The 22864-nt window shown below is 45.2% G+C and overlaps 1 protein-coding gene across 1 annotated transcript; it reads left to right on the top strand.

Moving 5' to 3' along the window:
* Positions 1–16524: 16524 nt before the first annotated feature.
* lhx8a (LIM homeobox 8a) lies at positions 16525–22569 on the top strand. The gene is made up of 9 exons (XM_036554520.1): positions 16525–16746; positions 17829–17912; positions 18045–18200; positions 18599–18720; positions 19363–19583; positions 19876–19979; positions 20275–20370; positions 21910–22096; positions 22408–22569. The coding sequence occupies exons 1-9, from the start codon at positions 16633–16635 to the stop codon at positions 22482–22484; spliced, it is 1161 nt and encodes a 386-aa protein (XP_036410413.1). The 5' UTR covers positions 16525–16632; the 3' UTR covers positions 22485–22569.
* Positions 22570–22864: the final 295 nt, after the last annotated feature.

Here is a 22864-nt window from a genome sequence, read left to right as displayed (position 1 = left end):
AGCCATCACCGTTTTAAGCTGAGAGGCGAAGTGAGCTGGAAAACGCAGGGAGGTGCTCCTCGGGAGAGTGGAGCACACGCTGCAAAGCTCGGGGGTGACTGCTGGGTGCGTCTGGGTCACAGGACTGTCACGGATCACTCATCGGGCTCTGTTCAGACAGACACCCGGCAGTCACACCTGCGATGGAGCTGAAGGTGTGAGTCCTGCCAGGGGGAGTGGGGGGGGGGGGTTGGCAGGCGGGGGTTGACGGTGAGGCAAGCAAGGGGCCGGGCCTGTTTGCGGATCGCGGGAACGGCACTTTGGGAAGGAATTTCACCCGGGATAATTTATGCAGAGCGGCGGCCAAGACAAACGGGTCGGTGAGCTCTGGCACTGACACGCGCTCCCCCACGGCCGCCTCACACGTTTCTCCAAACGCGGGAGAGGCCCGCCGTGCCCCAGGGCTCAGCGCCGGGCCACCGGGCCTGCATGCCGCACGGGGTCAGAGGTCAGCGCCCGATGCAGGCGTGGGGGGGTCGGGGGGGGTTGTGCGGGGCGACACTTGAGACTCGGGGTCCCGGAGGGAGGGCCGTGGGGTTGGCCGCACAGGGCCCGGCCCGGCTGCGGGTTTGCGGGTTGCGGGGGCCACGCACATGTCAGATGTCACGCGGGCGGCGGTGGGGACGACTCCCCCCCGGGCTGTTTATGTAGGACCTGGCAGGACTTCCTGCTACATGATGAAATAATTAGAGGCCCAGTGCAGGGCTACACACCATGCCAGGAGCCAAGACCACAAGAAGGAGTGCTTGTGTTATTATTATTATTCATGTAAGATTCGTTCCCCCACCCAGATCTTTTCATGCCTATTATTTGTCTTTGGGTGGCTGAAAATTGTTATTTATTGAAGGGATCCTGATGTGAATAACTTGAGAAATATTGTGAAAACACAGAACCAGCCCGTTTGCTTCCTGGACATTTCACTGCAAATTCAACTGTCAATTCTAAAGGCTGATGTATGTAGACATATGCAGCACATAAATCCAAGGTGAGGGGATTCACTGATACTGGATTTTTGATAGATACTAATATTTTATATAGATATTTTAGATATTGTTCAGATTTAGAAGTGTTTGATTTTCTCCTCTACTTTGGGGGCGATTATTGAGGTTAAGTGAATTTAGCATGCTTAGATGTGAAAATTCACTTATCTCCTCCGTTTATTTTAGCAAAGGCCCTGCAGTCCTCTGACAGGAGACACTCCCAGCCAGAGCAAAGGTCAAACGGCTTCCCCAGAAGGCACACGTGTCCCAGACGAGGCTCGAACCCGGGTTCACGAGCCTCACTCAGTCTTGTGGGACTGTTTGCGAATAAATCAGGATTTGTTTCTCGATGTTTGCTCTCAAAACATCTCTGGTTTCACTCGGACATGAAGGATATCGGTGTCTGTCCGCAGAGCACAGAGCAGGTTACAATTACCTCCGCGGTTTCTGTCCACGGGCGTCTTGGAGTGGGCTAATTACAGGCGTGTGCATAAATTAGAGAGGTCACCGGCTGACCCGGACGCGGAGCAATCAGGCCGCATGGTTGCAAATGTTCAGTAAACCGGCCTGAAACTGTGCCCCTGCTCTCGGCTCGCTCTTTCACGTGTAAGACAAAGGGTAGACTCCGGCATGAACGCAGGTGTTTCCAATTTATTTTCCTGGCTTTTATTCAGTCTGATTAATCCTGGATGACTTTTCACAATGGTATTGAAAGAATCAAAATCTGGAGGGAGGAATCCGCCCGACTTCCTGCGAATAAGACTTCGGCATGGGCTGGTGCCAGTTGACGTGACCGTGTGATGGGGGCGCACCCAAGCTTGTGTCTGGGGCTCCTATCCTGCGTTAGGAAGCCTTTCCATTACAGCTTTTGCCGAAGGCCCCTGTGGTCATACTGTATGTGTGTCACTGCTCACCAGGCGCCACGTATTGGACCCACAATGACGACCCTCTTTCTCCGCTGCGGGAGAGTTGTTTGCCTGTTGGGTGATGTCATCACAGGCCCCCCTTTCCACCCCCCCCCCGCCCCCCTCACCTGGTCCCATTTGTCTTCTCTATACAGTCGCACTGGGGGGGAGAAAACTGTTAGGAGCCCCTCCCTATGGGGGCAGCTGGGACAGATGTCAAAACCGGGACCGCCTCGACAGCTCACCTTTGTTATCATTGCTGGAATAATTCAGCAGATTACTGTCATCGGCCTGCCTCACGCTTCCCTAACTCTCAAAGCCTTTTCACTGCTGTCTTGTTCTCACCTTTAAATAGGCAGGGAGGTGTGTGTGTGTGTGTGTGGGGGGGGGGATGGGGGGGGGGGGGGCAGGCGAGCATGCTTCATCCACTGGTCTTCTGTTGTTTAGGGTCCTTTCCTTTACACCTTGTGGAAACATACAGGACTAAAAGGCTTTCGAATGAAAGGCCTGTGGTTTTGATACATTTACCCAGTTGCTGACGCTATTGTTTGTGTGTTTAGACCTGCAAAAGTGAAAAGAAACCGTCCTGATTTCTGTCAGTTTGCCAGTGCCTTGCCTTTCAATAGCGCGCCGGTAAAATATGTTGCATAGCGATGGCTCAATAGCAGAAATATGAATTATTTCTGCCATGTTTGTACCCCTGTAACAAGCAGGCTCTCCCATGTGAGCTGTAGTAACAAAATAGGTTTTGTGGCTGTTGTAACCGATAGACCACAAAAGAACCAACTCACATGCCATGTCAAATCTTTCTCACCGCGTTTTAAACAAAATACAAATTGTCATCGTGATGGTTTAAGTTGTGAAATAAATACGCAGAAAAAGGTTTTCGTTTTCAGTATTTTGAGCCATAAATAGTATGTCAATTCCACCTCTACAAGGACTGACAGTAGAACAGGAAATAGATCTATGGAGCTTTATGGTAATGATAGTCATTCGAAAAACAGCTGCCAACTTCTCCATAGAATACATTAGAATAAACCCCCATTAGTGTTCTCCGCAAATAGCTCACTTTTATCTAACCACTCAAAAATACATTAGATCAGCTCCAAAAAGGAACTTAAGTACCTGCTTTTTATGTAGTATAATATTCTTAGGGAGGAAAACCTGGGGGAATTTTTTGGAAGTTTTAAATTTCCCCAGACCGGCCACGTGCCGATCAAGGGGCAGGGTCTGTGCGACAGGAGATTAGAAAGTTCCTCTGGCATGGACCAGAGAGAGGGAGGGAGAGAGAAAGAGTGAGATGGAGAGAGAGAAAGAGAGACGGAGATGGGGGGGGGATACAGAGAGATGGAGGGAGAGAGAGAGAGAGAGAGAGAGACAGGGACGGGGGTGGGGGGAGAGAGAGAAGGAGAGAGAGAGAGAGAGAGAGAGAGAGAGAGACAGACAGACAGCGACAGGGAGAGACAGAGACAGAGAGATGGAGGGAGAGAGAGAGAAAGAGAGAGAGGGGGAGAGAGACAGACACAGAGAGAGATGGAGACAAGGAGGAGACAGAGAGAGAATGAGACAGAGAGAGAGAGACAAACAGAGAGAGAATGAGAGAGAGAGCAGAGTCCTTAGAAGATGGCTTAACGGTGAACTGGGCAGCATTCTGTTTACATCCTGACCCCACCAATTTGCTAATGGCATATTTATCAAAGCTGAAACCGATGTAACCGAATTAACTCCACAGGTCCGGGCCTCGGGTGTCACACCGGATTAAAAAAGGAACTCATTATGAGATTAGTCAAAAATTACGGTAATAAAATAGGACCCCTGTAATCATTGGTGTGATTAAAGAAAGAAAAACACAGCAGTAGGTGTGCGGTGGAAGCCGTGGTGTTGCCTATCCGACCGGCGCTGTCACGTCTGACACATGGTAGTGTTCTGGACACACTCCAGAGCGGCCTGCTCCATCACAGGACCTTTGAATGGTAATCATCATGGCTCAGACTGTTACACGGCCTCACAGAAAGACTGGGAACCTCTGCTCTGTCTAACATCTTTACTTTCTCAATACACTCTCTCCTGAAAGGCCTCTAGGGGTCCTCTCTGCAGGGCAAGCTGAAGGCAGGGACTACAGACGGAGGGAAACCAGTGGGCTAAACCAAAACTGTGACGGGGGTGTCCGTTTGGTTGGATTCTTGAGGGTTGCATTCCCCAGTGGATTCCTGAGGGCTGCCTGCAGGCCTTGAGGCAACAGGGAAAAACCGAAACTGCGAGAGGGCGAGGGAAGATGTGTGTCATCAGGTATTCATCCGCAGAATGCCCATAACAACCAGAAGCTATGGTGAAACCAGCCCCAAACAGAACGGGTCAGATGTTCCCCTTTGCTGGGAAAGGGTCTGAATTATTCTACAGAGGGGGGAAAAAAATAACTCCATCCCTCTTCAACGGTGCTGGAAGGACATGAGACAGGCCCTTCAAGAGGCCCGTCTGTCATGACATCATCGGAGAGGGAATGGGGGGTGTGGGAGGGGGGCATGGGGGGGGTCAAGGCTGAGATTACCCCACCCTGAATGAGGGCTGGAGAGCGATCGCCCCTGTCATCAGGGAGTCGGAAACTGGAAGAGGACCTCACTTAACTCAGGCGCTCACCCCGGGGCCCGGGCGGCTTGCCCCCTTCTCCCCCGGCGCCTGTAAAGTACCTGCTCCCCAGCGTGACAGCAGGCCCGCCTCACTCAGCCCGGGGTAATCAGAGCGGTCCCTGGGCTCCCCCTCTTTGGCCGACGCCACGTCGAATAAGGGCCCCGAGTACTCCGGGGCTGACAAATCACTACCAGATGAAGGCAGGAGTTTTACACGCGGTGTTTCCTCTTTCTGTCAGAGACCCCCCGAGAAAACCCCCCCTCCACCACCGGAATAACAATGAGATCAATCCTGCACGCGGAGCCGTGCCTCCCCCTGACAGCCGCGCACACACACACAGCGTGCGCGGGTCCCCCCGGAGCCCGATCCGGGGCGAGAGGTGTGTGCCCGACGGGTTGCGGATGAGGGAGGACGCACCTGGGGGGAAGGCAGGGCCGGCTCTTCGGCCCTCGGCCCTTCATCTCACGCAGATTCAGCCTGTAGTGTGCGACGCAGGGCCGGGCAGCGTGAAGCAAAGGCCTTTCATCTCATCCCCATCGCCCTCCCTGCGGTTTACGAGTCCGACGCTGAAATGAGGGACTCACATTGCGCAGACCGTTTTCACATGACTCATGTTCTTGTGTTTTTTTTAATAGTTTGAATCAAACAGAGGCATGTTTCTGGCCTGCTGGGGGATGCTCAGAGACTGGGGAGGATGAAAGGACTGTGGGGGCCGGGGGACCCTGATTCTGCCCCGCCCGGTCCCCCAAATCTCTGAGGCGGTGGTGGGTACTAACATGAGATGGGCAGGCGTGCATGGGGCGTGGGGGTGTGGGGAGGGGGCAGGGGTGGGTTTCGGAGAACGAGTACTAACGGGGGGTTTGGGGGATGGGGAGGGGCGGGGTCTCATCCCTGCGGGACGGTGGAGGCGGAACTGACCTCAAAGTGCGGCGTCTAGACGACACCTTCCTGTCTGCCGGCGTTGCGTGCGCGGCGGGCAGCGAGAGAGCGCGGCGAGGGACCGCCACTGTCAGGGCCGGTTGGGCAGAGGCGGCGGCGCGGCCTAATTCCTCATGATAATGTCGCCCGGAGAAGGAAATCCTACAGACTAAACCCATTAGGCTCCTGGGGGAGTCTCACGTGTGGCTCTCCGCTTTCACGGCCCGCTCTATTGGAGGAGACAAGTGGGACCCGCCATGCAGGAAACAGCTCCTCTCGCTGTTTCGGGCTCCCCTCCTCCCGCGCACCCCCTCTGTTCCCCCCACATCGCGTGATTCAGCTTCTAAGGCCACGCAGTCATACGCACCCCGACTTATCGTGAATATACTTTCCGGTCAGCATGCATTTCAGAGCTGAAAATCTAGACCAATCAAATCCCAGAGGCTTTGCGGTAGTTCTTTGAGGGGCCTATTTGTCATGGTCTCCTCGCATGTTCGCACTGTTGCTTGGCCCTTTGTATTTTTTTAGTAATTCATATGTGAATGCATTTGGGGTTCATTTACATAGTGTACGTACATGTTTCCAGATTTGCCAGATATCACCAGGTCTGCCTATGCTGGATGTTAAGGCAAGCTGACAGAGCGTTGGAGAGGTCTTGGCGTGTCAGTCCTGGCATGCGGAGGATTTGGTCGACAGCACCCAGCTCACACGACATGTCGCCGAGCTGCAGGATATCAGAGAAAGGCAGGACCCAATTTGTTCCTCTCTTCACAAGAAGAACAAACACGACGGTCGGGGGTGGGGGGGTGGGTGGGAGTTCCAGCACCAGCGGGAAGAGAGTGATGTATGTTTTGGGTATCACTTCCAGGTCGGAGCAATGTTATCATCTCTGTTTCCTGCTTCCCCTGTGATAGCACTGGTGCTGACATCCCCTGCCATTGGTGGAGCTGTCAGCAGGCTCATTTCCGCCTGCGAGGGAACGGCTTGGACCGTGCCGGGCCCCCTGCTTCTGAAGGCACGCGAGCGCACCATTTCAGGGGTGTTGATGGGTCCCCATCTGCTCTATTTACATTCTAAACTAAGGCCACTCTGTCACACGGGCGAGAAGGAAATGCCGACTATTCCTCCTGCTATTTCTGTTACTGATATTTATTTATCCAAAGCAACATGGGCTTCTCACAATGTGCATCAGTTGGGTTTTCTTAATCGACCCCCAAGGTCATCCAGAAGATCATGATCTCTTCACTTCAATACTTCACAAGCTCCCAGTTTTACATTACATTATTGTCATTTAGCGAATGCTCTTATCCAGAGCAACTTCCATAGGTTACAGTTTTTTTAGATGTCATTCATTTTTAAAGTTGGATATTATGTACTTTGCCCAAGGTTACAGCAGCAGTGGCCTAGCAGGGAATTGGCCCTGCTCCTTACCACTATGCTACACTTCCATCCCAGTCCAGTAAGTTGTAAGAGCTTTGGAAGGAATGTTTTCCCTTTATTATCACATAATCATGATAGAATATAGATGATCTTTTCTGTAACTACACAGGCCTAGACCCCCCCTCTTTCCCCTGTCTAAAAACCATCCTTTAGCACTGCTGACATTAAAGTGGGAGATATGAGATTTTGTCTGGCACTAGCAATGTTCGTCTAAAAGTTATTCTTTTAAAGAATCCGCTCATCACAGAGCCCTGCCAGGCCTGGGGAAGTTAAGGGGAGTCTTCGTTCCGAGGTGTGAGCCCCAGAGAGACTTCCTGGGACCCACCGCGTTTGGGATTAATCTGGCCCTCGTTTCCCTTCCTCCAGCATCCAGGGCCTGGATGCCAGGAAATCCAACCGCAGCGCTCCCCAGATTAACATGTCAGATGCGATTTACTCAACCGGAGGAGTTCTGAGACCCCTGCCCTCCCAGACCCGCAGTGTCACGTTACATGTACTCGGCTCCCTTTCTTCAATCAAACCCGAGCTCCGAAAAAACGCTAACGAACTAAAGAACCGAGCCGGCCCCTCTCCAACGGTCTCCGGTGACGTCGGCGGTGGCACCACCGCGCCGGTGGCACCCACTCGTCCACTGAAAAACAGGTTTTGGTGCCGTGCCAAAAGGGACCGGCCTACCCTCCTGACGCATGCGGGCGGGTTTGTTTTCCGCGGTTTTGTTGAGGTAAACTCTGTGACGGTGCCTTCGCCAAGCCTTCAGACCCGAACCGGCTGCGTCTCTGACAGCGGCTCTGGTTTTCCCACACTTGTTTGTGTTAGTGTTCTCATGACCGTATGCAGCAGAGCCGCGTTTCCAAGAGCCTCCCGGCAACAGGCAGCAGACGCCGCTGCAGTCACAGAGAGCGGGAACAACTGCCTCTGTGCGGCGGCCCAGGGGCGCGGAGCTCAAACTCCGCTCGCTAAATACATCCAAACTCGTGCATGAAAACCATTTTAAAAACACAGGAAACTCTTTTGGGTTGTACTTACCAGGCGTTTATAAATCAGCCACACACAAAAGGAAACTAATATAGTATGTGTTTGGTACATCCACCCAAACACTTTCACTGGGGTCAATTTTCAAGTTAGCAAAGTTTTTTTTTTTTCCAGAAAACTTCAGCACCATGTTTCGAATCAGGTACATGTTGAATTACAATTATATAGTTAGCCAGTTTTTTCAGGCAATAGCCCTTGGTGCTAGTTAAGGGGCTGTAGTGATTACCACAGCATTGAAAGGGAATTATTTATGACTTATTACATAATCACTGGATTTATTCCTGACCTGCATACTAATTTAGACATAGAATTATATAAAACTGAGGTTGATGAATAATGGACAGTAATTCAATAATGTCATGATTATCATGACATTAACATGATATTTGTCCATAATATGATATTGTGTACACAAACTATATTTGTTGATTTAAAAAAAAATCTCAAAACAACCAAAATATCCAGCTGGGAAGCAGATTTTATGACTAACCCGATTGTATTCTGTTCTATTTTATGTCATTATTTCTTTCTGTCAAATGTTTTGGACCGCAGTAGCAGCTGCCATCCAATCTATCAGTCTAACCGGTTTCATCTGACTATAAACCAGTCCCATAAAACAAAAAATTACGTCTGATTTTACACAGGTTTTTTTTTTTTTTGTTCTCAAAAGCACCTTTATTTTCCTTTTCCCTGGGCCATTTACAGCTAGGTTCTGCAGCCCGGTGAAAAGTATAAAAAATGAACATAAGGGCATTAGATTGTGTCACAGATAACGTCGGGGAGAAAGGCCAGCTGACTAGGAAAACCGAAACTTCTACAAAACACGTTAGCGGCTCTTGAAAATGGCTTCTTTGACAGACAGGTGTTGACAGCACACTTGAAGCAGTGAGTGACTATCAGCAAATTTGCAAGCTCATCTCAAACCCTGGCGGCCAGCAAAGCAGCTGCGTCTCAGACTTCATCGCGCCTCGATATTTGCAGCGATCATACCTGCAATCATTGCATGGGGTTTGCAACGCCTGCATGTGGCTTTCCTGAAACAGGCAGCCGCGCGGGCGACTGCGAATGTGCATGGGGTTTAAACGTGTGTTCCTGCGGCTCGCAAATGGATCCAAGCCCCATCCGGCGTACACTCACAGCCGCAGCACTATTAATAGCCGGTTGTTTTACAAACAGTGAGGCGAATGTGTCGTACGTGTCCGTCGGCAAACGGCTGTGATGTCATTTCCTCCCAGGGATTTGTTATTCTTCCACCTCCGAGAGGTCTGGGAGATGAAATGCCTCGGGCCTGGAAATGCGAGGGAGTCGATGTCTCCTGGCGGGCTTGCTCGGCAGACATCTGCGGGACACTGTGTTTCTCTGATAACACATTTGAGGGGGGGGGGGTTGGGGGGGAGCCCCACGCTGCACTGGCGTTCACACAAGATATGGATGTAATTGCTAAACTAACAAGCAAAAATAATCGCAGAGGTGGGGGCTGCTGAGTCCTTTCAAAAAATACACACACACAAACACACAAAAAAAAACGGAAATAAGGAGAAAATCTCAGCTGGATCAATGCACCTCCCCGAGATGGAGCAGAGGTCTCTGGATCTGTTGTGGGGCCCCTTTGGCAGACTCCAGCTCCCATGTTAAGGTCTCTCTCTTCCAGCCCCTAAAACCTCTCTCTACCACGGTGGTCATGCTGTTCGCTGCCCTCGGGTGCACTTGGCCACGATCAGGGTATTGAAGTTTAACTTGTGGGTGTTTCAAGGGAAAAAAGAAGCATGACATAATGACAATGATGAACACAGAGAGCTTTGGTTGGGCTTTAAGCCTGTACGGTGCAGCGCTTTGGATGTGGCCACCGTGAACTAGCGAACATGTGCTTTAGATCCATCACTCAATGGAGATGTTTATGTATAAACATTACTTTAATATGTACAGAGAAAAGAAAAGGTTTATTTTCTCTTGTACATGACAGGCAGGCATATTGACTGCATTACCGTGCTACAAGGTTTGCGAGGAGGGATAATTCAATGGCTGTGTACTTCACAGCGAATACATTTTCTCCCCTTTATTGAACTGAATGCATTTTCAAATCAGACAAAACATGGATGTAATTATTTTACGTTGGGCTCAGAGTCAATCCAGCCATATTGTAAAAACATAAAATTGAGTAAGCAAGTGTTATTTTTTTAACTTTTTTTGTTAACTTACACAACAATTTGTAGTGATCGATATTAACAACAACAAAAAAAAATTGTGTAAAAAAGAAACGCTGCCTTAAATTTGTTCTTGGGAGAAAGAGCATTGCAGCTTCATTGAATCTTTAAAGCTGAGATTTTGTGTGTGATTGGTGTGCACTGGAAAAACAAAAGGAAATATGTTTGTCTAAAAGCTTTTTTCTTTTAAAGAATCAACTCATCACAGAGCCCTGATAGGCCAGGGGAAGTTAAGGGGAGCCTTCGTTCCGAGGTGTGAGCCGCAGAGAGACTTCCTGGGACCCACCGCGTTTGGGATTAATCTGGCCCTCGTTTCCCTTCTTCCCTTCCTCCCTTCCTTGTTTAATATGTTTAAACAAATTAGACAATAGAGAGAACCCCACCTCTTCTGATAGGAGCACAAAGATGGCTCTGGGAATGGGTCTGGAGAGACAGAGATGGAAGTCCAAGGAAGCCATCAGACCAGTGAGGGGGCTTCTGTGACCTCCCCTTCTCCCACAGCCCCTGTTCTTCTCCAGGCAAGCTGGGGAACCCACCCTCTCTCCCCTCCAATCTCCTTCGAGCACAGAGAGGGCCTGGGACCCCCTGCGTGGGAGAAGGGGTGTGCTGTGACCATGGGGAGACTTCTGGAACACAGTGGGAGGGGTATCAACGATTCCAGAGGAGTGAAAGCAGTTTCGGTGGTCCGCGCACCCTCTCTGGGGGTGCATCTTAGCCCTGGGGCGTATAACATACAGAGCAAGCTCCGCTAAGGGACTGGGAGCCTGGTGGCTGGGTCATATACACCAACAGCAATGACAACACCACGACAATCTTTGAGTTTGAGACACACAGAAACTCTGCGAATAATTTCACCAAGGGACGAACGTTACCCCTCTCACACTCCGGTTCTTCACCCGCCTGCGCCAGTTTAAAAATAGCAATTCTGAGAGGCCAGCAGCAGAAAGCAATTATTCTCTGTTCATCAACACTATTTGTCAGGGATGAGAACATCCTAAGGAGAATGCTTAGGAGAGACCTAGGGTAGCTCTATGGGAAAATGAAACCATATGCATGGCTGGTCATACCAAACATTTATGAATCAGATCGTGTAAGTGTCCTTGACTGGGTGTGGCTGGCAAATTCAACAGATTACTTTTTTTGGTGTTCACTTTCAACCACATGAGCTGCTTCCACACTTGTCTGACTACACTTCAACACTTTCTTATAACTGACAATTTCAAATAAGTATGATTTCATTATTCTTACATGATATATATTTTTATTTAAGTGATCTCTTAACTCATGTTGATTTTCTAAATCTTGGAAAAAATATAACAATTTCTTAAATTCATTACTAAAAGTTAAGGGCAAAGTTACGTTATTGTTTAGATTGAATCCGGGCCTTAATAACCTTTTACAGTCAGCTCAGGATTTAATGTGAAGCTCCCACATTTTTTATTTTAATTTTTGTAATGACAAACTAGTTGCAGACACTTGGGTCATTGTGAAATCAAAGTATTGCAGTTATCAGAACACTCAGAGTACCAGTGAATGCTGTCAGCTTAGAAAACAGCCTCAGTAAGATATGAGACACAACATTTAGTTGAGAATAAGAATGATGGCATGAGAATAATCTTTTAAAATCTGTTTTCAATAGAGTACATTATTGTGAGAGTACTGAGAGCAAAAATACAAACCATAAACAATTTACATATATTCCGATTTTCCCACAGTTACTCTGAAATTAAACTGCAAGATACACCAACAATTTAGTGTATAACCTTGTCAGTTGTCAAACTTGAAATCCCCCTCTTAAAAGGTCATTTTCGTCCTGGAAGAGCATGTTCACATCTGTAGTGATAATGACACAGCCTCCATTTTTAACACAGAGAATGCCACCATACTGTATATTTTGTATCATATATTTTTTTAACTTCACTGACATGATATGATTTAGACTCTCTCCAGTCAAAGGGCTCCTGGCTGTAGCCATGGTTTTCACAAAGTGAAAACTGCATCAGCACAGTTGACTCCATGAGCCAGGTCATAGAATGAGAGTGTACACCAGCCCAGTGGACGCACACAGCAAAATATTTAACATTATATTTGCAGAAGTACATGGTATTCTATCTCATAGAAAGTTGATTTACCATTAAATGAATAAAATTAATCTGTACATACATGTGCGTGCGCGCGCGCACACACACACACACACACACACACACACACACACACACACACACTTAGTAATGGGAGGTTAAACAGTATAAAGAAAACTCCGAAACCAAAGCAGGACATTTCATTTGACCACGAGGAGCTCTGGAGCTGGGTGCTGCAGTTAAGGAGCATCAGGACTGTCCCCAACACACTACGCCACTACTCAGCACTCCTGCTGATTGCCATGCAAACACTAACACGTGCTTCTCAAGCAGAGGACAAAGTCATGACACTTCTCCCCAATCTTAAACATTGAACACTGTGGTGTGGGTGTGTGTGTGTGTGTGTGTGTGTGTGTGTGCGTGCGTGTGCGTGTGCGTGTGTGTGTGTGTGTGTGTGTGTGTGTGTGAGAGAGAGAGAGAGAGAGAGAGAGAGAGAGACAGACATTTAATGTACATTTAATGCAATTCCTTTATGAAGGCATGACACAAAACCAATCCAGGGCAGAAATGTGAAGGTGTAGCGCAACTGTTTTCGCTACAAAAACAGAAACCTCCCCCGCTGCTGGATGGCTCACGTGAACATTCCCTACACACGGCTAAAGGCAGCTTTAGCGGTAAGGTAATCAAAATCTATTATAAATATGCAAGTGTAACAGGAAATCATTCGCTCTCATTGATACTATTCATAGAGTGACTGTGGCCCTTTAATTTAGCTACAGGGGTCCTGTATCGTGCTGCTTCTTTGACAAAACCAATAAGGTGTGTTGCCCTTGATGGAAATCACTGATTCATACAACGCCTTTAAAACAACACACTCCCACAAAAAAACAACTTTTAATAATATTTTAATAACTTGTTTTATTCATAATCGGGTGTTTTAGCATTGCAAAAAAAAGTGACGGCAAATGAAAGGAGTTTGAGAGAAACAAAGGCAGGAGCAAAGCAGTTCCCTCTTACTCCCTGTCTGTCAAACCGCACCAACAGGAGGAAATGGATGCCAAGTGCTGCCTTACTTTGATATCAAGAACCCCCATCCTGGCCCATTACAAAACGCATTTCTATTCTGAAAGAAGTTAAAGAAAGGTTTGGAAGGGGAATTGCGCGGTTGACAGTTTGAAGAATTTTTTTTTTTTTTGCTCCCCTGATTCTGTATAATTCCCCACTGAAGATTAAATTCAGAATAGGTTATTGGCTACTATAGTTTTCAATGGCGCTGGTGAAAGACTGTTCAGACGGGGCGCATAAATGTTGTTTAGTTTGCTCCTTATTTTATTTTATTGTTATTATTATTATTTTTGGTCGCGTTGAATTTGTTTTAGTTGAATTGAATAAGCAGTTATTGTAAGCAGTAAGCAGTTATTCACCATGTGCCGGTTATTCCAACTTTTAATATCTACACATTATTCAAAAATGTATGAGAAATTTGATATAATTGATAGAATATTGTAATTGGTAGCATATTGTGATACTGGGAAGAACGATGTCATTAGTGGATCTATATTGATACAGGGAACGATAAACTTATTTTAACACACTTCTGGAGGATACCAGTGCAATATTTTTTTTACTTTTTTCCAAGTAAAACTATTTCAGCATTTCTTTAAGTGTTTCCTGTGCAGGAATGCGTAAAGGAAATCAGACTGTACGAGCCAAACGGGACATTTCAAAAGAAAAGACGTTAAATTGAATTCTTTGATGTTAATTTCAGACGTTATTGAACAGGTCAGTGGGGAAAGGGTTCACGCCACCTGTCAGCTAATCTCCTCGACCACATTCAGATGAATGGGATGTCGAATTTGGCCGTTTTATTGTCTCCATTTTACCAGGGACGTCCATTCGTCTCGAGGCTCCGCTTAATAAACCTTTAAGGTAAGAATTATACAAATAATACATTTCCGCCTCAAGCCACATTTCTAGTCTTAAGAGTAAATTCAAAATATTACAACGTCTGTGGTATATTTTGCCACAGAACTGTGACTAGCCTATTTGGGTACAGACACGTTATTCTTCAGCTTTATATTAACATAAGACAGAAAACTGAATATAGGCTACATTATTCATGGGGCTTTTGGAAACCGACGACATGCACAAACTGACATCAGATTAGATCTGGTTATATTATACAAATTGTGGAAACTTAATTTATATTATTTTTAAATAAAAAAACACTACCAACTGATTATGAAGTACGTAAGGAAGCCAGTAATTAGAGCCAGCAATTAGAATAAATATGGGATCCGAATTATATAAATTCTACTGCTTTAGCAATATTTAAAAAGACATCATAAAATAAATAAATAAATAAATAATAATAATAATAATAGTAATAATAGCTTGATATCCCCACAGTGCGACTAAATTGCTAATCACAGTCAAGGTCAACATGATGCATTTTGTTATTTTCAAATGATAGCCAGTTTTCCTCCCTCTCCGCCCTATTTCTAAAACGTACAATTTGAACATATCAATTAAATTTATTATACATTATTTTGCATGATCCTTTAGAGCCTATTTCAAAGTATGCACATATATTTGTTGATAATGATGTTAAACAATTGAAGTACTAATACTTAATATTATCAACACTAAATCAGACTGATTTCGCCAAATCTGCAATGATATACAAGTGTCAGTAAAGAGTGGGCTACAGCAGTAGGTTCAGAAGTTATATTCCTTGATGAAATGGTTGATTTATGTGCGATGCGGGTTACAAAAATTAAACAGAGTACAGAGAAAAGCCCGCTGACGTATTGCAAAGTGTGTTTCTTTTATGTAGAAATGTTTATCAACTTCAGAATCTATAAACTCCCACTTATTAGGCCTATGACATTCATAAAATTAGGCCGCTGTACTTCGCAAAAGAAAGAACCTGAACTTTGATTAATTCGAAATTTATAAAATTCTTTCTTACAAGATAAGATCACTTGTACTTTACTACAGATACTTTTTAATAGTAATCTGCTTCATGCGTTGTCATTCGATATGCTGTGTTGCATTTTACACCACAGCTTCACAGAGATCGCATCGTTCAGAAAGGCTGAAACGATTTTTAACATTATGACAAATGCATTTGGCATATTTATCCTTTATGAATTATTTTGTTATTGCACGTGTTATCGGTTAAACGTAAAGAAGCGTTTATTCGGTGCGAAATGTCCCCCCGTTTACTTCACAAATGAAACGTGGACGAATATTGTGTCCCACGCAATTAAATTGTCGCACAACGAAATCCATTATTTCCTGCTTCTCCGAGTTACGTAGTGTTGGGTATTACCGTCTCGACCCAAAAGTTTAAACAGACTCAATCCTATGGTCGTATTTCTGTTCGTTTCGAATTCCACAGGCACCCACAGTCCCACAGGTGGCTTCGGTGTTTGCAAAAATGTGATGTAAAGATGATTTATTTCCTTTTCAGATTTTTTAAGACTTGACTCGTGCGTCTTTTTATTAAAGTAAACCGTCTATTATTACCTCTCATGGAAAAGGAGATTGTTCTCGGATGTTTTTTCCCCCCCGGTTCTCTTAACAGCTGCACGTCACAATTAAAATTCAAAAGGGCGCCCAGGTGTGCAAGGCGTAGGCTAACGGTGATAACGCAGGAAATAATCACGGAAGCGAACAATAAACTATTTGTCATAACGTGTAGATAATAAGACATCTCCTATATTCATTTCACTTGTCTAATCCCCCAGCATCAGCGGGTTCCAATAGTGATGCTATTGTCGCGAGGTATCGCTAAGCAAGTGCAGCTGGTTGTCAACCTGGCAGAAAGATCCGTCATCCTCCCATCCAGATGCTACGGGTTAATCTTGATGGGAAAGTATTAAAAGAGCGATTGCGGCAATGCAAGCCAGTACTAAGAAGAAAATCGTTAAGAATAGTTTGTGAATTTTGTAAAGAGAGGAGAGAAAAAAAAAATCACTTGGTATAGTTAGCCGAATAGAGTGTTTTACTTCCTATCTACTTGTTATAAAGGCTACAGATTGCGTTATGAAACACGAGCGTTTGTTTTGGGTGCTCAGTGGAGCTTGCCAAATGATGAGCGATAAAGTCAATCAAAAGTTACTGTGGCATTTCCTTACTTGGGTTACATAGTACCGTGTTCCTCATGCAGCAATCTCTCACTTCTAAAGGCGTGTGTGTTCCGAGTCAAGGAGGTGCGGCCAAGAAAGCCGGGAGGGAAAAACTGAAGAGTTCCACCCTCACGAAAACAAAAGTTTTTGGTAGAGAACGGGATAAGGACAGACTCTGAAACTGGATTCTACGCGTATCTACCTTCCTCTGGATATCTGAACGAACGTATTTGGGATTTCTGACACCAGTTAAAATTCTTTGGTGTTGTGGCATGCGACAGCCGATCGAATCCGAAAGTCCAATGTATTGGAAAAGTGAACAGATGCTGGTATGCAGCAAAGTGGAGAGTAAAGGAAATAGGTTAAACTCTATGGCCAATGAAAAGGTAAGTGAAATCACCTAAACTAGAGCCTACTGCACTTAGGCAACTGCGGTGCGTCCAACTGGACTACTTTTATTTTCATTGTTAGGCATATAGGTGATATTATGCACGCACAACTTTTGCAGTTAGTTAAGCACAGCTCCTGTTAAGTTTTTGCCATCAGCTGCCTTTAACTGCATCATGATGCATGAGATCTAAATCCTGTTTTAGGACGTGTAGATACATTATAGTCACGGAACTGAAGTGATTCTGAGAAATCGAGAAATGCTTCGTCAAATCCGGATATTTTCAATTTACTGATTTTGTTAAATCGAGGTTTTATTGGGCCTAATATCCACTACAAGACATTTGCTAACAATTGTGCAACAGTGATGGCAACAACGGCGATAATACGATTTCAATCGGTCTTCGCCGTTTCGTAAAAAAAAAGTATCTTGGGAAAATACAGGGTCACACTCTGTCTTTGGATTCGAGTGTACGTCTTTAAAAGCGCAGGTAATGCTTCCAAGGCTATAATTGGCCGAGTGCATTTCACTTTAAAAATCAGACTGAATCACCTGCAGCTGTAGTTGCCAGCTAATAGACTGCTTCTCATTTCGAATGCTCAACATTTGCTTGGAAAAGGCAAGGCAGGAAAACGCCCGGCTTCTTAAATTCGGTAATTTGCAGTCGAGTAGCTTATTAAATCTCTTCACCTCTGGGTTCTCCTGTTCAGACATTTGTGATAAACGCAGTGCTTTTAATTGCTGTTATTAAATAAATCAAATCCTTTTCCCACCGACTCCAAACTTGTTTTGATTGACAGCAGAAATTGATACGTTTGGTACTAAATCCTTGTTAAGCAGTTCCGAGTCCCAAATGTATATTTTAAAAGAATAATAAACGAAGGATAACCATTAGTTCGAGAGGCTTTTGTTTTTGTAAGCAAGGGCTAGAATCTTTGCTTTCTAAATGACATCTTAATAATCGCTGTGGTTGTCATGGTGAAAGAGTATTGGATATTTATGGGCTGGCTGTAGAGGTTAAAAGGCTGTTCGAATAGTGACGGTTTGCTTCTCTTACTGAAGCGGTGACTTTTTTTTTAGTTCTTCGTCATGTCTGAAGATTGCGAAGCAGCAGCCACGGGGGCTTTTGGCAGATGCACAAAAGACATAGGAGAAACTGAACTGGTAAAAATAGTTTTTCCTTCTCCTTTCTCAAATCAGCTGCGCGTCTAGCAAAAATGCATCAGCTCAAAGGGCCAAGAATTTTCTCAAACTTAAGCTGAATGTTGTCTAACGGCTCCGTATTTTTTCATTCAGAGCACCACGGAGGAGGTGTTTGTAGAAGATTCGTGTTCCCTGTCTTCCTCCTTGTCACCCTCCTCTTCACCGCAGGGTATGGCTTCAGCCTCTCTCGTGGGAAAAACACTTTGTACCAGTTGTGGTCTGGAAATAGTAGACAAATACCTGCTCAAGGTAAGACTTATGCCAAATAGTTGTGCAGTATGAATTATACCACAAACGCATTGCATTAAGTTGACTATAAGGACCGTTTATGTTTGGTTACTTTTATTGCTACGCAGTTTGCTAAGATATGAATTTTTAATCGCCATTTTGTTTTTATAAATCGCATTGAGGATTTTATTTTTTGAAAATATCAATCCAGTGCTTATTCAATGTAGACGCACGTTTTTACCGTGTGAATCCTACATTTAGTTTTTAGACTAAGATTTTAAATTTTTAATTTGGCCCCGTCTGAAATGCAAGGGCGCATTGTAGTCGATTGGTTTTATGGAAAACGTTTACTTAACACTAGTCTGGATTTGTGAAACATTCTCTTAAATTATGAATTTAATTTGAGAACATTTTTTTAGGTAAATGACTTGAGCTGGCATGTGAGGTGTCTCTCGTGCAGCGTGTGTCAAACTCCGCTCGGAAGGCATGCCAGCTGTTACATCAAAGAGAAAGAAGTATTCTGCAAACTGGATTATTTCAGGTAGTTAAAACAAACATTCGCGCTGTAAATTTTTCAGAGGGACAAGTCACCCTGAAAATAGTATTGTTTTATGTTATGAATGTTATGAATAGCACAGCGCAGCCAACATTATAATTTTATCCAGAATTTTAAATGTAGAAATTAAGAATACTTTTTTTTGCACAATGGTGCTATGTTTTACAGCCATGGTTCAACTCAAAAATGCTGACAGTATGCATCTTAATACGGGCAAAACTTCAAGATCTGACTTGGTGTGTACATAAATGTAAACCTTTGGAGGTCTACAGTTTCACAAAAATAGTTAATTTTGCAGTTGATGATCTGTATATCTGAATGCTTAACTGCAGCTGTTACTTCAAGCTGGGGGTGTGTTCAATCAGATTTAACACTTAAAATTTTGAGCACTGTAGCATGTGGATACAGGCGGTCACATATGACCTCTAGGTTTACTCGCCACTGCAGTAACTAATGGAAACAAGTCGATAAAATTCACCAGTACTGATCTAAACCCTGAACATTCATATTGCAATTCTGTTCATTTTTCTCCAGTCTTGCTTCAAGTGGACCATGCTTTTTGGAAAGTGTGTTAATTTTAATACATTTTAATTCACTGCTGGCTTTTTGAAACCTGTGTTTCTGTAGAAGATACGGGACACGGTGCGCCCGCTGTGGCAGGAATATCCACTCGACTGATTGGGTCCGTCGGGCAAAGGGAAACGTGTACCACCTGGCCTGCTTCGCCTGCTTCTCCTGCAAGCGGCAGCTGTCCACGGGGGAGGAGTTTGCTCTGGTGGAGGAGAAGGTCCTGTGCAGAGTCCACTATGACTGCATGCTGGACAACCTTAAGCGTGCCGTGGAAAACGGTGAGTTCTGCCACAAGATGGGAGTTGCGACGACCGCCACCAGGGAAAACCTGCGCCGGATACTTTACGTTTTGTGTTTTGAAGTCACTGTAGTGTTTATGTTCAAATGTTTAACCAGGCCCTGGGTACTGCAGCTACTGTAAGCTAAATATTGAGTTTTGGAGAGATGATTGACGATCATTTCAAAATAACAAATCTCTATAAACCCCCCCCCCAGGCCCATCTATTCACATTTCTTTAAACTTAACTGCTCTTCCTAATTTTTTGGGGGGTATTACTTGCATACTTGCAGGAAATGGTGTGAATGTAGAGGGAGCAATGCCGACCGAACAGGAAGTGAACCAGCCTAAACCAGCCAAGAGGGCTCGCACAAGTTTTACGGCCGATCAGCTGCAGGTAATCGTGGGATAGTGGACTGCGACTAAGGATTGCTTTGTTTCACCTTGAGGTTCCCTGCTTTTAAATTCCTTGTGCTGTATTTTTTTTAATTCCTCTTAGAAAAATAGCTGTTGAAAGTCATTCCTACGTTATTGGTAGCGTAGTCTAGGAATTTTAAGGAATTGCATCTTTTTTTCCTTCATTGGAGATGGTTCGTATGGCATCAGCTGCATAACTTTAATACCTTCTTAAAAGGTAAATAAACTGAAGTTTCACAAACCTAATGCGCAAATATTGTGTGACCTGGTTCCAGGTGATGCAGGCCCAGTTTGCTCAGGACAATAACCCAGACGCCCAGACCCTGCAGAAGCTAGCTGAGAGGACAGGCCTCAGCAGGAGGGTCATACAGGTGAGAGTCCTTTCAGTTTAAGGGCCCAAAGTGCAAACCTAAGTCAAAAGAAAGCTCTTTCTCACTCAGCTGCTCTCTGTGGTGCGATCATTTAACATACATTTGTTGGTTGTCCTTGGGAAATGCATCGATTCATATTGCTTTAGAACTGGGGTTTGGAAATAGTCTTAATGTGCATGATTTTTTGATACCTTGATTAGGTGTATCAGCTTGTGCTTTACCAACCTAGGTTATGCGGTCAGCTTTTTGGAAGCTGAATTTGAATGAGAATTTAATGTAACATTTAATTACAAATAACCATGTTGTTCCTGGCTGAATGTATATTTGTGCTCGTTTCAGTCTTGTCATGCAATCCAGACTTACTTAGTGCGCTTGCAACATATGGTTTGTATGGCAAGGTATTTTCCTAATGCCGAATAATATTTATGGCAGTAGATATTCAGACTGCCTGTGTGTGTCAGCGTAATGGATTTTCTTGAAGTACTGGCAGACGGCAGGCTGTTTATTCAATCATTGCATCAGAACTGACACGGTTCTAGGGATGCCAAGTGGTAAATGCATTTCGTTTGGGAGGGGGGGGGGGGGGGGGGAACCTGAAATCCATACGAACAATTAGCCTTTCGGTTTGAAATCTAGCATAATTTAAAATGGTTGCAACAGACCCGTGTGCCTATAGGTGCCTTCACCTGTGATCCTTTTAGCTGTATTCAGAGATTGTGTCGCAACTTTCACGATACAACTTGTTATATTGCCAGAGAATGCTAATGTATAATATGGTTTTCAAGTTTGGATTTAAATTGCAGCGGTATTAAACTGAGCACCTCCTTCGGGCTTGTGCCAAGGACTGTACGTGCGCCTTTATGCCTTAAAATGTGATTGAGTGTGATTCTAATTATTTAATGTAATGGGACCCTGTCCTTGTATGTTTTGATTTGTGTAATGCTCATTATAGGGTTGAAATTATGCTGTGTAGATTTTATATATCCCGATGCCTTTCAGGGAACTATCCAATTTCAAAAGCCATGAGAAATTTGGTGGTGGATTTTGCTTCCCCACTAACGGAGCGGTGCTCCAAAACATTCCAAGTTCTTGACTTTTGAGTACTTTGTCTGAAGGTACTTGCACACGGCTCATTTCTACTGCGTCTACAAACAGAAATGTTTGTTTGAGATCCTTCATTTTTTGTTTAGCAGTTACAATTCCACACCTCCCCCTCACCAAAAACCACTGCACTCCTCATGTTAAGACATCATCCATTTTCCTTTGTAATAGGCTAAAGTTGGTTATGAGGGTTTTTGCAACTTGCACTCTGTGATGGCAGGCCAGTATTCCGAACGACCAGCCCACCCCATGGTGCAACTGTTATTGCATAGGGGTTAGAGGGTACCATTCATAAAGTCCTTCGTAATATCTGTGGTATATGGGATTTAACCCAACAACCTTGTGTGGGCCGGGGAATACACTAATGGTGGCGGGGAAGAGGCGGCACAGAATCGGCTCCATCCTCTGAGGCAGTGGTTCTGTTTCTGCCCCCCCCAGGTTTGGTTCCAGAACTGCAGGGCTCGCCACAAGAAGCACGTGAGCCCCAACCACGGGTCGTCGGCCGCCCCCGTGACGGCGCTGCAGCCCCCCCAGCTCTCCCCGCCCCTGATGGAGGACATGCAGTACACCGCCTACGGGCCGCCGGATGGGCCAATTCTCACAGCCCTGCACTCTTACATGGATGGTGAGCGAAGCTCCAGCTTCCAACTCCACTGGGCACTGCAGAAACTGTGTCTGTCTCCCTCAGAGTGAGGGGAGTGTGCTTGTCCCCGCTCACCCACTCGCCCAGCCTTTGTGAACCGTGCATATAGCATGTCGTCATTTGGATATTGTGTTTTGGTCAACTCATTTTATCTGAAATACTGAGCACACTGCAGGGATAACCTCAGACATTTATTCACCCAATACATTAATAGCGTGTTTCTTTTTCTTTCCATACCATTGTGCCATTGCGTGATCCCCTGTCCTGACTGACGGCGTCTCTCTCCTTTGCAGTGCACTCTCCATCCTCCATGGTGTTCCAGCCTTTACTTCCCCACTCCTTGACCCAGCTGCCAATCAGCCACGCCTGAGCGACTGCGCAAACCTGCGCAGGCCTGTGCAGCTACAGCTGCAGCATTCAGGTCAGAACCATGAGGGATCATAACTCGGTGTCAGCTGCCGTCTGCCGTTCAGTGATTATTCAATTTCAGTGTTCCAAAAAAAAAATAAAAATTCATTGTTACATTTTTGTTTTGTTTTTGTTTAATATATATAATCTATATATTGGTGATATAAATTCTTTGGCATTTAATTTATTTCCTGTTATGTGAAAGAGCACTTTGTTTTAAAATAAATTAATACTTTGCGGAAATCACTCAGCTTTTGTGGTTTGTTTTGAATGCGTTTTCGATCTTTTGACGATGGCACTGCATCGAAGACTTAATGTTTATTTATAATTCCCTCCCTGACA

Source organism: Megalops cyprinoides, chromosome 20, assembly GCF_013368585.1.
Source record: "Megalops cyprinoides isolate fMegCyp1 chromosome 20, fMegCyp1.pri, whole genome shotgun sequence".
Taxonomy (NCBI): Eukaryota; Metazoa; Chordata; class Actinopteri; order Elopiformes; family Megalopidae; genus Megalops; species Megalops cyprinoides.
Note: the sequence above shows the minus strand (reverse complement) of the source record. Positions and strands in the feature narration are given on the sequence as shown.